This window comes from Lithobates pipiens, unplaced genomic scaffold (genome assembly GCF_037356315.1).
Source record: "Lithobates pipiens isolate NorthernLeopardFrog02 unplaced genomic scaffold, aLitPip1_a1.2 Scaffold_8, whole genome shotgun sequence".
NCBI lineage: Eukaryota > Metazoa > Chordata > Amphibia > Anura > Ranidae > Lithobates > Lithobates pipiens.
The window spans coordinates 484,256,568-484,269,996 of NW_027507903.1; the positions used below are offsets into that span (position 1 = coordinate 484,256,568).

Here is a 13,429-nt window from a genome sequence, read left to right on the forward strand (position 1 = left end):
AAAGGATCAGGAGTGATCCATGGGTGTGCTTATTTCATAGCACAGAAGATAGAGAGGAAGCGTATGGTCGGTCCCTGACCCCTTGTTTGTTGAACGCTGCTAAAGCTTTGATTCCACGGAAATGGAAAAGTCAAGATCCCCCCACAATGAAGGAATGGGTAGTGAGACTGGAAAAGATAAGAAATATTGAAGCCATGATCTCTAAGTCAGAAAGTACAGAGGAGAGGTATCTGAATAAGTGGAGGCATTGGTTACAATTCAGAAAAACTGATAATTATTGGAAGCTACTCGAATGTTAAGGAACTGTGATAAGGGAAGGATCGAGTGAGAGGGGGAGGGGGGGAGGGAGGGGGGGGGAATAAAAGGGATTTTTATTGGCGACGATCTAAAAAGGATGGAATTTTGTAAGAAATGTGATTGTTTGATAAAATCGATAAATAAAGAATTAAAAAAAAAGAATGCATTAAGATAAAAAACCTTCTGCCTTTACAGCCACTTTAATTCATAATCTAAAACTACAAGATAGAATATATATATATATATATATATATACACACGTACATACATACATACACAGTAGCAGTGGACTCCCCAAGGATGCATTTTTTTATAACCATAATCTAGAAACTTACTATGTCTGCAGCTAGCATTTAGTTTTTCTTTTATAGATTTTAAGCCATCTGTGTGACATATTGATAGGCTTTGTTTTTTCCTGTTACAGCACAAGTACACAGCGGAGGAGTACCAGGCTATCCAGAATGCTCTGCGGCAGAAGCTGGGACCAGAGTATATCAGCAGCAGACAGGCAGGAGGCGGACAGAAGGTACAAACGTCCTGTCACTGTGTCCTGTTGACATATGTGTGGTGCTCACAATATCCACTGAATCCAAGACTGGCGCATAAACCTAAATCTTAGGGTTGGTCCACGTGTTGTAGCTGATTGCTATAATCCTGTTGACAACTAAATCTCTTGTATGACAAACTCGGTTTTACAGAAATTATTTAGTCGTACAGGAAAATAGACTTTTGTATACCTTGACCATGGGTTGTAAGCTGCCACTGTCAAGCGAGGACACTGGAAAACAAAGTTGTTAAGACAGCCTACATTACCCCTACCACTCCCAGCAATTATCAGTTTTCCTAAGGCTAGGGCCACACATGTCTGGGGTGAATTGCCCCTCAGTTTTCATTGCGAATTTCCAAAAGAGCTGTGCAGCTGCGATTTAGATGTGGTTCAGATGCAAATATTTGAAGCTGGCGTCCATCGGGGTCCCGAACATTAGCTGCTGGTTAAAGTGGTAGTAAACTCTGGGGACCCCCCCCCCCAAAAAAAAACCTACAAGAGAATTGCATAATGTGCTAGTATGCATCGCATACTAGCACATTATGCAAGAACCTCTGAAGTTCCATTGCGATATGCCGGACCTTCAGAGTACATGTGCCGCTAACGTCAGCGGCTGCATGCACGATGAATATCTCCTAAACGGTGTACATTTAGGAGATATTAATTTTACCTACAGATAAGCCTTATTATAGGCTCACCTGTAGGTAAAAATTACAAAGTGGGACGTAAAACCGCTTTAAGGAACAGCTGTCTGTCAGATCCTTAACGGATTTCCCCATTGACAGCTGAATGTAAAAAAAAAAAAATATAAAAAAACATTGCCGCCAATAAAAGATATTGAAAAAAACGACTTTGGGTCCCCCCCAATCCATTCCATGCCCTTTCGGGTCTGGTATGGATTTTAAGGGGAACACCACACCAAAATTTAAAGGAAAAACAGCGTAGGCTCCCCCCACAAATTCATGCCAGACCCTTATTTGAGCATGCAGCCTGGCAGGCCCCCCCCACCCCAAACCATCAACAAGGGCCTCTTCCCCACAACCACTGGATTGTGGGGGTTTGCGGGTAGGGAGCTTATCAGAATATTGAAACAACCTTTAACGAGAGGTCCCCCAAAATCTGCCTTCCCCTATGTGAATAAGTATTGTACCCCTACCTTTTCACCCAAAAAAGTCAAAAAGAAATAAAAACAGACAGTTTTTGACAAGTATTCATTAACCGCTTCCCGACCAGCCTTTGCAGCTATACTGCAGCAGGTTGGCTCCCCTGCGCGAGCCGTTGTAGGTTGGCTCCCCTGCGCGAGCTCTTTAGGACGCTTTAGCGGGCGCGATGACTGCCGGGCACCTGCGATTGATCATGACAGAGAGAGAACCGGAATCTGTGTGTGTAAACACACAAATCCCGCTTCTCTCAGGGGAGTAGAGACTAAGTAGGGACACCGATCGGTCTCCACCCCTAGTCAGTCCCATCCCCCACAGTTGGAACACGCTTACTGAACGCACTATTGTGAGGAAACTATAACAGAATTGAATCTGCTCCAAGGCTTGGTTGGCTCGTTTTGCGGCCCTATTGGACTGTGGGTGATACGCAGAAGAGAAAGACAGTTGAATGCCTAACTGTGCACAAAAGGCTCACCCAAACCTGGAGACAAACTGACTACCCCTATTGGAGATAACCTTGGGTAGCCCATGTAACCAAAAGATCTCCCAAACAACAATGGATGCCAGTTCTTTGGATGTAGGCAACTTAGTTACAATGTGAAGTTTTCGAGAACCACTGGGAGAATAACTGTGTTGCCCTGGGAGTTGGGTAACTCCACAATAAAATCCATAGACAGGTGGGTCCAAGGCCTCTATCCATTGGGTATGAGTTGTAGGAGGCCCATTGGAAGATGCTGTGGTGTCTTACACTGTGCACACACAGAACAAGCGGCTACAAAGGCAATTACATCGATGTGGAGATTAGGCCACCAGAATTGCTGAGAAATAGATCCCAGGTCACTAGGTTTCTCGGGATGAGAATGGATCTGAGCGTCAAGAATTCCGTCGCTCAAAGGTTAAGTGAGACTGGTACATATAGTAGCCAGAATGCGATCAGGAGGGTTCACAGGAACAGGCACCGACTCAATCTTGGAAGCAGAGGAAAACTGACGCGACAATATGCCAGCCTTTACATTCTTAGTACCGGGTAAACATGAGACAATGTAATTTGAAGCTTAACCACTTCCCACCTGGCCAATGCACATATACGGCCGGGTGGGAGCCGTCTACTTCTGATAGGACGTTCAGGAACGTCCTTCAGAAGGAGCGGGATCGCGCGCGCAGCGGCGCGATCCCGATGTGCTCGTGTCACCCGGACATGGCGCATCTGTGATTGGCCCTCCTGATCACATGACGGCTGTGTCCAATCACGGCCGTCATGTGATGTAAACAAACAGCTGGTTACTAGGCAATCGGCTCCTCCTCTCCTCACACAGAAGTCATCGCTGAGGAGAGGAGAGCAGATCGCTGCAGCCGGCTGATGATCAGTGAGTATGAGCTTTTTTTTTACAGCTTTTTACTCACTGATCACCAGTCTAGTGTAAACACACAACACACCACACAGTATAAACACAGTCCCCACACATGTCCCCAAATAATAAAAACATATGTCCCTAATAATAAAAACATGTCCCCCACATATGTCCCACTAAAATCACATGTCCCAATGATTATCTGCACACATATGTACGTGATCCCCTGCACACACATGTACATGATCATTTGCGTACATATGTCCGTGATCACACAAACCAATTATACACTTAACGGAATTTTTTTTACCAAAAACATGTAGCAGAATACATTTTGGCTTAAATTTATGACAAAATTTGATTTTATTGGATTTCTTTTAAAATAGAAAAAAGAAAATATAGTTTTTCCCCAAATTTCCGCTTTTTTTGCGCTTATATATAAAAAATAAAAAACGTAGTTGTGAATAAATACCACCAAAATAAAGCTCTATTTGTGCGAACAAAATGATAAAAATTTCATTTTGGGTACAGTGTAGCATGACCTCGCAATTGTCACTGAAAGCGCTAGAGCGATGAAAGCTGAAAATTGGGCTGGGAAGGAAGGGGGCGAAAGTGCCCTGTATTGAAGTGGTTAACAGAAAAAGAGCCCGTTGTGCTCTTCTGAGAGATGAACGTTTTGTCTCAGTCAAAATAAGGACCGGCACAGTGGTACCTTCGAGGAGATGCCTCCATTCTTTAAGCACTAGAATGCACAGGAGGCTTCCGCAAGAGCTCCTTAAAGGAAGGTTTCTCTCAGTCTGGAGTTGATAAAAATGGCAAATGTGATCAACTTCTCCAGATCCATAGGTATGTCTCGGGCTGCTATCTCATCTTTGATTATCCCAGAGACAGACAAAGCAGCCACGAGGGCCTCATTGTTCTAAGCGACCTCTGCCAGAGTACGGAATTCAATGGCGTAATCGGCAACAGTTCTTGTACTTTGTTTGATGGGCATGAGGTTCTTGGCAGCAGAAGTGGAGCGTGCGAGAACGTCAAATACCCTTTTAAAGGAAGCCACGAACTCAGGGTAACTCAGGACAATGGGTTTTTGCATCTGCCATAGAGGGTTTGCCCAGGCCAAGGCTCTATCAGAAAGCAAAGAAATAATGAAGCCTACTTTGCTTCTGTCTGTTGGGAATGCCTGGGGTAGCATCTCAAAGTATATCCCAGCCTGGTTGAGAAAACCTCTGCATTGAACTGGATTGCCTCCTAATCGCTGGGGAAGCGGAGCGGAACCAGACATACCTCTTATAGAGGTGATATTGGAGGCAGGTGCCTGCACAGAGACTGGAGCAGCAGCAGGGATGGCCTGCAACACAGGTTGTATCAGAACAGCCACAGTGGGAGGATCCAGGTGAGCAGTCTCTAACGCTATGCCAAACTAATCCATGTGATGATCCTGCTCATTTAACCTGGAAAAAATATTACCCAAAGGTGGATTGCCTGCATTTTCTGAATTCATGGCATTCCCCTGCTGACAGGAACTGTGAAACAGACGGAGACCGAAAATGCAGTAAAAAAAATAACACCTTTTAATAAAGCAGTACAAATAGTAAACGTGGTCAAAACATAGCCAGGGTTTGGTGGCCAAATCGGATAGTCAGAACAAGCCAGGAAATCAGGAAGCCAGAGATGAATGTAGTCTGAGGCAGCAGACAGGATCAGGAACCAGAAGGGACGTCAGCCAGGCGTCTTCAACAGGAACACAGCAGATGGTCTCTAGAAATGTTGACCAAGGCGAAGGGGCTGAATGAATGAGCCAGTTAGGTTAAATAGCCAGAGGGAGCTGGCTGTGGGCTGGGCTGAGGAGTGGGAAATGAACACCAGGTGAGCCACTGTGGAATGATGAGTGCTGGAAATTAACTGACAGCTGAGAAGGGAGAGCTGAGCCATGCCCTGACTGGTACATAGTACCCCTACCCATTCACCCAAAAAAACAAAAAATAACTCTAGTATAATGAAAACATGAGTCAGCTTTTTGACAAGTCCTTTATCAAAAATGAATAATGTCCCCGTGATAGCTCCAACATCAATCACAATGTCTTCCACAACCGCAAAAAAACGAACAAAAAATACCGCTCCTCCTCCAACACTGGCTCCCGCCATTCTGTCAGCTCCAGTGTCTGACAGTTCTTGTATAACTTTGGGGCATGGCCATCTGGTGACATCACCCAGAGACCTCGCCCCATGGAGACATCACATACCCATCATGCTTGGGGCAGTGACGTCACAAGGGGGGGGGTCTCCGGTTGATGTGACCTGATGGCCACACCACATAGTTATATAAAAACTGTCAGACACCAGAGCTGATAAAATGGATCCAGCGTTGGAGGAGGAGTGTTTTTTTTTTGTCAGCTGGTCAGCCGCGACAGGAGACTTGATTGACACTGGAGCTACCATGGGGGACATTATTCATTTTTAATAAATGATTGTCAAAAACCGACTCATGTTTTTATTATACTGCACTGTTTTTTTTTTTTTTTTGTTGAATTTGTAGGAGTACTGTGTCCCTCATGCTCATTCACATGGCGGGAGGCGAGAGCTGGGGGCCCCATTTCTTAAAGGGGACTTCCAGTTTTCCATAAACCCCCTTTGCTGCAGACCCCCACAGCCCAGGACCTGCCAGGCTGCATGCTCGGATAAGAGTCTGGTATGAATTTTGGAGGGGATCCCACACCGTTTTTTAAAAACAATTTGGTGTGGAGTTTCCCCTCAATTCATACCAGACCCAAATGACATGGTATGGATTGGTGGGGAGGACCTCTCCACAATGTTTTCTTTTTCTCAATACATTTTGCATTGCTAACATTGCCTCTTAGCACATGTTAGATCAGTTAAGATGCTGATCCGACTTGGATGTGACTTCAATTAAATTCAGTGGGCTGAAATCAGACCCAAGTCAGACCAATGTAGTGCAGGAACCATTTCAAAAGTTGGACCGACACATGTCAGACCAGTTAGGACAGCTCTCATAGGGAAACATTGATTTTTACATATCATGCGACTTGTGCTCTCAAAGTCGGAGCGATTGTCACACTAGTGTGAACCGGGCCTCAAGCTGATTGGCTACCATGCACACAGCTGCACCAGATTTTGCACGCTCCAGTTTTAGAATATTAACTCAATTATGTGTGTACCTTGCTCCTCTACACAATATCACAGATACCTTTAAATCGGGACTAAAGTTTTTTTTTTTCTTTCTTTTTTTTTTTTTTTTGTGCAAATATGTTGATATTGTAAGCTAAAGCCAAACTCCTCACCTTCAGTCTTGCACAGTTGTGCCACTGCCCGTCTCGTGTTGAGATTGTTTCCTCTTGTTTCACTGTGAACTCCCTACAGTGTGCACTAGTAGCTAAAGAAAGTCACATAGAGCCCACCTAATTTCCTGTCTTAAGGACATCCAGCATCATCTATTTCTTACCTCCCCAGCCTGACTGTCCCTTTCAATTAACTTATTTTAGTTCTTTCAATCATGGAGGTACAGGATTACGTGAGCATTACCTAGGTAGGTCTGCATGCAAATACTGTCCGCCTAGGAAAGCCCACTTCCCCAAACTGACATTCAAGCCACAAGGCATTTTTAAAAAGTCTTTGTGTCGTCACAATACAAGACTGATATTTATACCATCAAAGTCAGATACTCCTATCAGTATCATGTTGGAAGACCTAATTGGAAACCTAAACATTAGAACAAAACAGCAAATGTCCTTTTCAGTAATACACAGTTTTCCAAGGACTTATGAGAGCACAAATGGGGATAAGGGGGAAGATGGACATAAACAACTTTGCGGACGTGCCGATATCCAGAATTACCTTATTATTAAAAAGAGGGGAGGGTAAGGTTGTGACATGGGCAAAAAAAGTTGTCTGAGGGTAGGTAGTTTAGGGGAAGAGAATTGGTTAAGAGGTTTGATTTTGAGACATGATGCTTAACCACTTGCTTACTGGGCACTTAAACCCCCCTCCTGCCCAGACCAATTTTCAGCTTTCAGCGCTGATGCACTTTGAATGACAATTGCGCGGGCATACAACACTGTACCCAAATGAAATTTTTATCATTTTTTTCCCACAAATAGAGCTTTCTTTTGGTGGTATTTAATTACAGCTGGGAGTTTTATTTTTTGCTAAACAAACAAAAAAAGATGCAAAAAAAATAAATAAATCATGTTTCATAGTTTGTTATAAAATTTTGCAAACAGGTAATTTTTCTCCTTCATTGAAGTGCGCTGATGAGGCGGCACTGATAGGCTGCACTGGTGGGCACTGATAGGCTGCACAGGTGGCACCCATAGGCACAGATAAGGTAGTACTGATGGGCACAGATAAGGCGGCACTGATGGGCACAGATAAGATGGCACGAATGGGTGGCACGGATGGGTGGCACTAAGGGGCACTGATAGGTACCACTGATGGGCACTGATAGGTGGCACTGATGGGCACTGGTATATGACACTGATGGGCACGGATATGTGGCACTGGGGTGCAGCACCGTTGTTGAGGCAGATTGCGGGCACTGCTGGGTGGCACTGTGGGCACTGCTGGGTGGCACTGTGGGCACTGCTGGGTGGCACTGACGGGGGCACTTACTTATTGATGAGGTGGCACTGGCAGGTGGGCACTGGCAGGGCTGGCCGTGATCGGGACTGATGTCCCGATCACGGCCGCCGGTGATCGGCTCTTTTTTTTTCTCCTTGCGCTGTCAGCGCGAGGAGGAATAATAGCCGATTACCGGCTCCGTTGTATCACATGATCAGCTGTCATTGGCTGACAGTTGATCACGTGGTAAGGGGTCGGGATCGACCCCTTGCTCGGATCCGTGATCAGGCGAGTCTCATAGACTCGCCGATCACAGAGCGTGCTGCGCACGCCCCTCAGGGGTCGCCCAGGCCGCTCGTGCACGGGACGACGTCAATAGACGTAGTCCCGGCAAAGGAGGTCCGCACTGTAGCTGTCATTTGGCTATAGCGCGGATCTCAACTGGTTAAATATGCATCTGTAGTGGTGAAATAGTGTCAGGGTCTCCATGTCCATGCTAAGTTTTCCTTTGAGTAGTGCAGTGTGGAAGGAAGATCTTCCATAGTCATTATGTCATCTACCTTACCAAACCAAACAGATTTAGAGGGAGGTTGGACCTGCTTCTACATTAGTGGAATACAGGCTTTTGCGGCATTTATTCCCTCAAGGAATTTTAACATTTACATTACTCATCCCAGGAGGCAGCCTATTGCTTGCATCAAGGCTGAGGGCTCTTTAGAGCAGTACTGAGCCTCTCCCACCAGTCATGATCTACATTCATTACATAGAGAAGCACATTGAGCAAGACGATTAACTAAAAAGGTTTTTAATAAAAATTGAAAGGTTTTATGTAAAAAATTAATTTGCTTTTGATGGACAGGAAGGAAGACAAACTATGGAAGGCAAACCTTAAGCAGATTAAACTGTAGTGACTTCTGTACTACTATTGTTCCATGGCAAAAAATAAGTAGTTCATAAAGACCTTCCTGCGAGGGAAAGATTACCTGAAATGCTGAGACATTTGATTTCTCTTTAATTCCATTACATAATCTCCCAGAGAGTAGCCATGACTCATGACTAATTATTCTGTTTGTCAGGTTTGCTGGGGGTGGGGGAGGTTGATTTGCATATTATAAAGTTAACCAGTTGGAGCCTGCCATTGCTGACCACCTAAAAATGCCAGTTGCCTGTGTTTTATGCTGATCTACTGAGTTCAAAACACAAGCTACTGCCCTTGAACACGTATTTAGATCAGGAGTGTCAGAGAGCAGTTAACCATCCTTATCTGCATGCTTTTTCCATGTGAGTAACTCAGAAGGTATTACAATAACGGGGTCCATATGACATCCTGACAACTACTATTGACAGCTTTCTTTCTGTGCTGGCAGGTTCCCTTTAACTTACAGCCTTGTGGTCTTTTATGGTATCAAAGTATACGTTTGCACCTTTAATTGCCCAGAACAATCAATTGCTGTGTAATGGAAGGTGACGAGAAGGTTGGTTGGGTTCCACTATGTGAACAAACCACCTAATGTTATGAGGCACATTGCACAATAAAGGAGGAGTTTCAAATGGATTTGATTTTGTCTTTGTGTGTAATGACAAGGTAAGGAAGTTGGTAATGAGGAGGCTGTTGCAGAAACTTAAACAATAGCTTTACTTGGAATGTGTTTTGCGTAGAGCATTTTTTTTTTTTTTCCAGTTGTGCTCCCTGAACACAAGAGGATGCATTATCAGTGTATCTTTTTCTCTTGTAAGGTCTGTTATATTGAAGGGCATCGAGTAATCAGCTTGGCGAATGAGATGTTTGGGTACAATGGCTGGTCGCACTCCATTACTCAGCAGAATGTGGGTGAGTTTCAATGACAGAAAACAAAAATTAGACATTCTTTCAGATTTAAGAAATATATCCTGGTTATAATTCCAGGAACTATTTCTATAGTGTGTAAGCTTTTGTCAAACTCTGGATAAATCCCAATGTAACAACAGAACTTTCATTTGAATGCTGGCCTTTGAGACACCCACCTTATCAGCAGGTTGCTTTGCCTGAAGTGGATCTAGCCTATCAGTTAACACCTATCAGTGGTCTTGTTGGGTGTTAACTGCTTAAATCTTATTCTACAGTACCAGACACTGGCTGACTATAACCCTAACCCACTCAGAGTGTCCTCAGTTTTTTTGCTAGTGCCCTAAGGTGATGGACCATTTTTCTCCTACAGAGAAATCGCTTAAAGTGGTTTTAAAGGTTCATTTTTTATTTTCTACATAGGTTCCTTTAAGCTAGTGCATTATTGGTTCACTTACCTTTTCCTTCGATTTCACTTCTAAATGTTTTTTTTCATTGTCTGAATATCTCACTTCCTGTTTCTCCTCAGTAAACTTCACACCATCATCCGAGTGGTGGTTAGTCAGCCAGAACAGCTTACTGAACAGCTTACTGAGGAGGAACAGGAAGTGAGAAATTCAGACAAAGAAAACAAAGAAAACATTTTTTTGAAGGGAAATCGAAGGAAAAGATAAGTGAACCAACAATGCACTAGCTTAAAGGAACCTATTTAGAAAATAAAAAACAAACCTTTACAGCCCCTTTAACTTAAAAGTGTAACATAAGGAAAACTTTTTTTTCGAACTTCATTTTGGAAAGGGGGGTTGTAACCCTTCACTTCCTGTCCTATAACCAAAACAGGAAGTGAGGAAATCCATCCAAAATTAGGGAATTCATGCGTGTTACCAGGATCACCAGAACTAGCATCCCCATTGGAAAATTTCCCCTCTAGTAGTGTTCTGATGCAAACCCAAAATTTGGGATTGAATTTATCCCTCTTTTATTCTCCACTCTATATCACTCCTTAGCTTTATCAAAATCTATTTTAATCCTCCTCCTCCTCTCCTTTCTTTTGGTTTATGGTTTATTCATATTTTTCGTATTCACGCTACTATTTTAAAAAAATGTCTTATTTTTTTGCTAGAAAATTACTTAGAACCCCCAAACATTATTTATATATATATATATATATATATATATATATATATATATATATATATATATATATATATATATATATATATATATATATATATATATATTTTTTTTTTTTTTTTTTTTTCAGACACCCTAGAGAATAAAATGGCGGTTGTTGCAATACTTTGTCGCACCATATTTGCGCAGTGGTCTCACAAGCGCAATTTTTTGGGGAAAAATTTAACTTTTTTTTAATTAAAAAAAGCCAAATAAAAAAAGTTATGCGTTTTCCTTCCAAGACCATACCAGACCCTTCGGTCTAGCATGGATTATAAGGGGAACCCTGATGAAAAAAACTGAATGGGGTCCCCCCAAAATCCATACCAGACCCTTATCCGAGCACACAGCCCAGCAGGTCAGGAAAGGGGGTGGGGACGAGAAAGCGCCCCCCCCCCCCCCCCCCCCCCCGGAATCATACCGTGCCCCACCACCCCATCATGCCCCGGGCGGTGACATAAGTGGGCGAGGCCTCTATATTACGTCACCGGATGGCCCTGTCCCATGTTTTTATAAGTCATAACACACGGCGGATCTGGTATTATACCAGTAGAGTGTGTCGAGGCATCGTCGGAAGAAAAACGGAGGGAGTAGACCCGGCAGGGGCAGAAGACCGCAGACAGAGGGAACAGAATCTGAGAGGGCTCAGAAGACCTTTAGGCTGCATTCACACCTGAGCGTAGCGTTTTCAAGCGTTTTTTTACCGCGATTTTGTGCAGGGCAAAAGGTCACCAATGTTAAAAGAAGAAAAACGCCCAAATCTGCTCAATTCGAGCGACAAAAAAGGGTCCGGAACTTGTTTGAGCTTCAGGTGTTCGGCTTCAGGCGACATGTAGTGGAGATGTGAACCATCTCCATTGAGAATAATAGAATTTTTCCCCTCTAGCGTTTTGTAGCTTCAGGCTTCAAGCTACAAAACGCTCAGGTGTGAATGGGGTCGAAGGGAGAAGAACCGGCAGAGGCAGAAGACATCAGCTGAGGAGGGAGAAGAGCTGGAGAGTGTAGAAGACATCGGAAGCAATGCCTGAGCTGCCTTAATAAATTACTTTAAAAGCCTGTGTACTGCGTTTTATTTTTGACACCTTTTTTTTTTGGTGAATGGGTAGTGGTACAATGTATCCCATACTTATTCACACAGGGTGGGTGACTGGGATCTGGTGGCCCTCTTGTTAAAGGGGGCTTCCAGATTCCGATAAGCCCCCCGCCCACATACCCCGACAACTAACGGCCAGGGTTGTCTTGAAGAGTCCCTTGTCCTCATCAACATGGGGACAAGGTGCTTTGGGGTGGGGTGCGCAGGGCCCCCCCTGCCACAAAGCACCCACCACCCCATGTTGAGGGCATGCAGCCTTTTTTTTTTTTTTTTATGTGGCGTAGGGTTCTCCTTCAAGATCTTCATTGCATACCAAAGTCGGACCAAAGTAGTGCAGGGAGCATTTTCAAAGTCGGACCAGTTAAGAGGGCTCTCATAGGCAAAAATAGATTTTCACACGTCATGTGACATGAGCTCCAAATGTCGCAGCGTTTGTCGTACAAGTGTGAACAGTTGTAATGCTACACTGTACCCATATTATATTTTTATCATTTTTTTCTCACAAATAGAGCTTTCTTCTGGTGGTATTTAATCAGCTTGTTCTTCTTCTTTTTTTTTTTTTATTGCGCTCTAAGCCAAAAAAGAGCCAACATTTTGAAAAGAAAAACTCTTTTTTATTTAGTTTCTATTGTCAAATTTTGCAAATGAGTAATTTTTCTTCATAAATTTGGGCCAAAATTGATACTGCTACTTATCTTTGGTAAAAATAACCCAACTTGGTGGATATTATTTAGTCTGTGTGAAAGTTATAGAATCTACAAGCTATCGTGTTAATCATTGAAAATTGATCACACCTGATGTACTGACGGCCTATCTCATTTCTTGAGATACTAACAAGCCAGAACAGTACAAATAACCCCCAAATGACCCCTTTTTGGAAAGTAGACCAACCAAGGTATTTAGTAAGAGGCATGGTGAGTTTAAGTTGTGTTTTTTTTCCCACAATTCTTAGGAAAATAAAGAATTTTTTTTTTTTTTTTACACAAAATAGTTACATTATTTTTCTCACACAGCACTTGCATGCTTGCAATTACACCCCAAAATACATTCCGCTACTCCTAGTATAGCGATGCCACATGTGTAAGACTTTTACACAGCCTGGCCACGTAGAGGCCCAACATCCAAGTAGCACCTCCAGGCTTTCTAGGAGCATAATTTACACATATAATTTTCTGACTACTTCGTTTACAAGAGTATGATGGTGTCTGAAACATTCTCCGATGCATACGCCAGGCTGGGAGGGACATTGGGGACAATGGAAACTGAGGGTTTTCAACCCCCTCTTTTGATGCACATCCAACATTTTTTTTTGCCGTCCTCTTCCGGTTTCTGGTAGTGGAATATTGTCAGAAAATGGTGGACAAAGATGTACACGTCTTTCCTATCCTTCCACTTCGCGGGCCAACA

General features: G+C 43.4%; 1 protein-coding gene across 6 annotated transcripts in view; it reads left to right on the forward strand.

Moving 5' to 3' along the window:
- RAD52 (RAD52 DNA repair protein) overlaps positions 1 to 13,429 on the forward strand; it is a 322,154-nt gene that overhangs the window by 44,160 nt on the left and 264,565 nt on the right. For all 6 annotated transcript variants that reach the window (XM_077468921.1, XM_077468920.1, XM_077468923.1 and 3 more), the window contains 2 exons: positions 722 to 823; positions 9,669 to 9,762. In XM_077468921.1, coding sequence (XP_077325047.1) covers positions 722 to 823; positions 9,669 to 9,762 — 196 coding nt within the window. The remainder of the gene's footprint in view (positions 1 to 721; positions 824 to 9,668; positions 9,763 to 13,429) is intronic.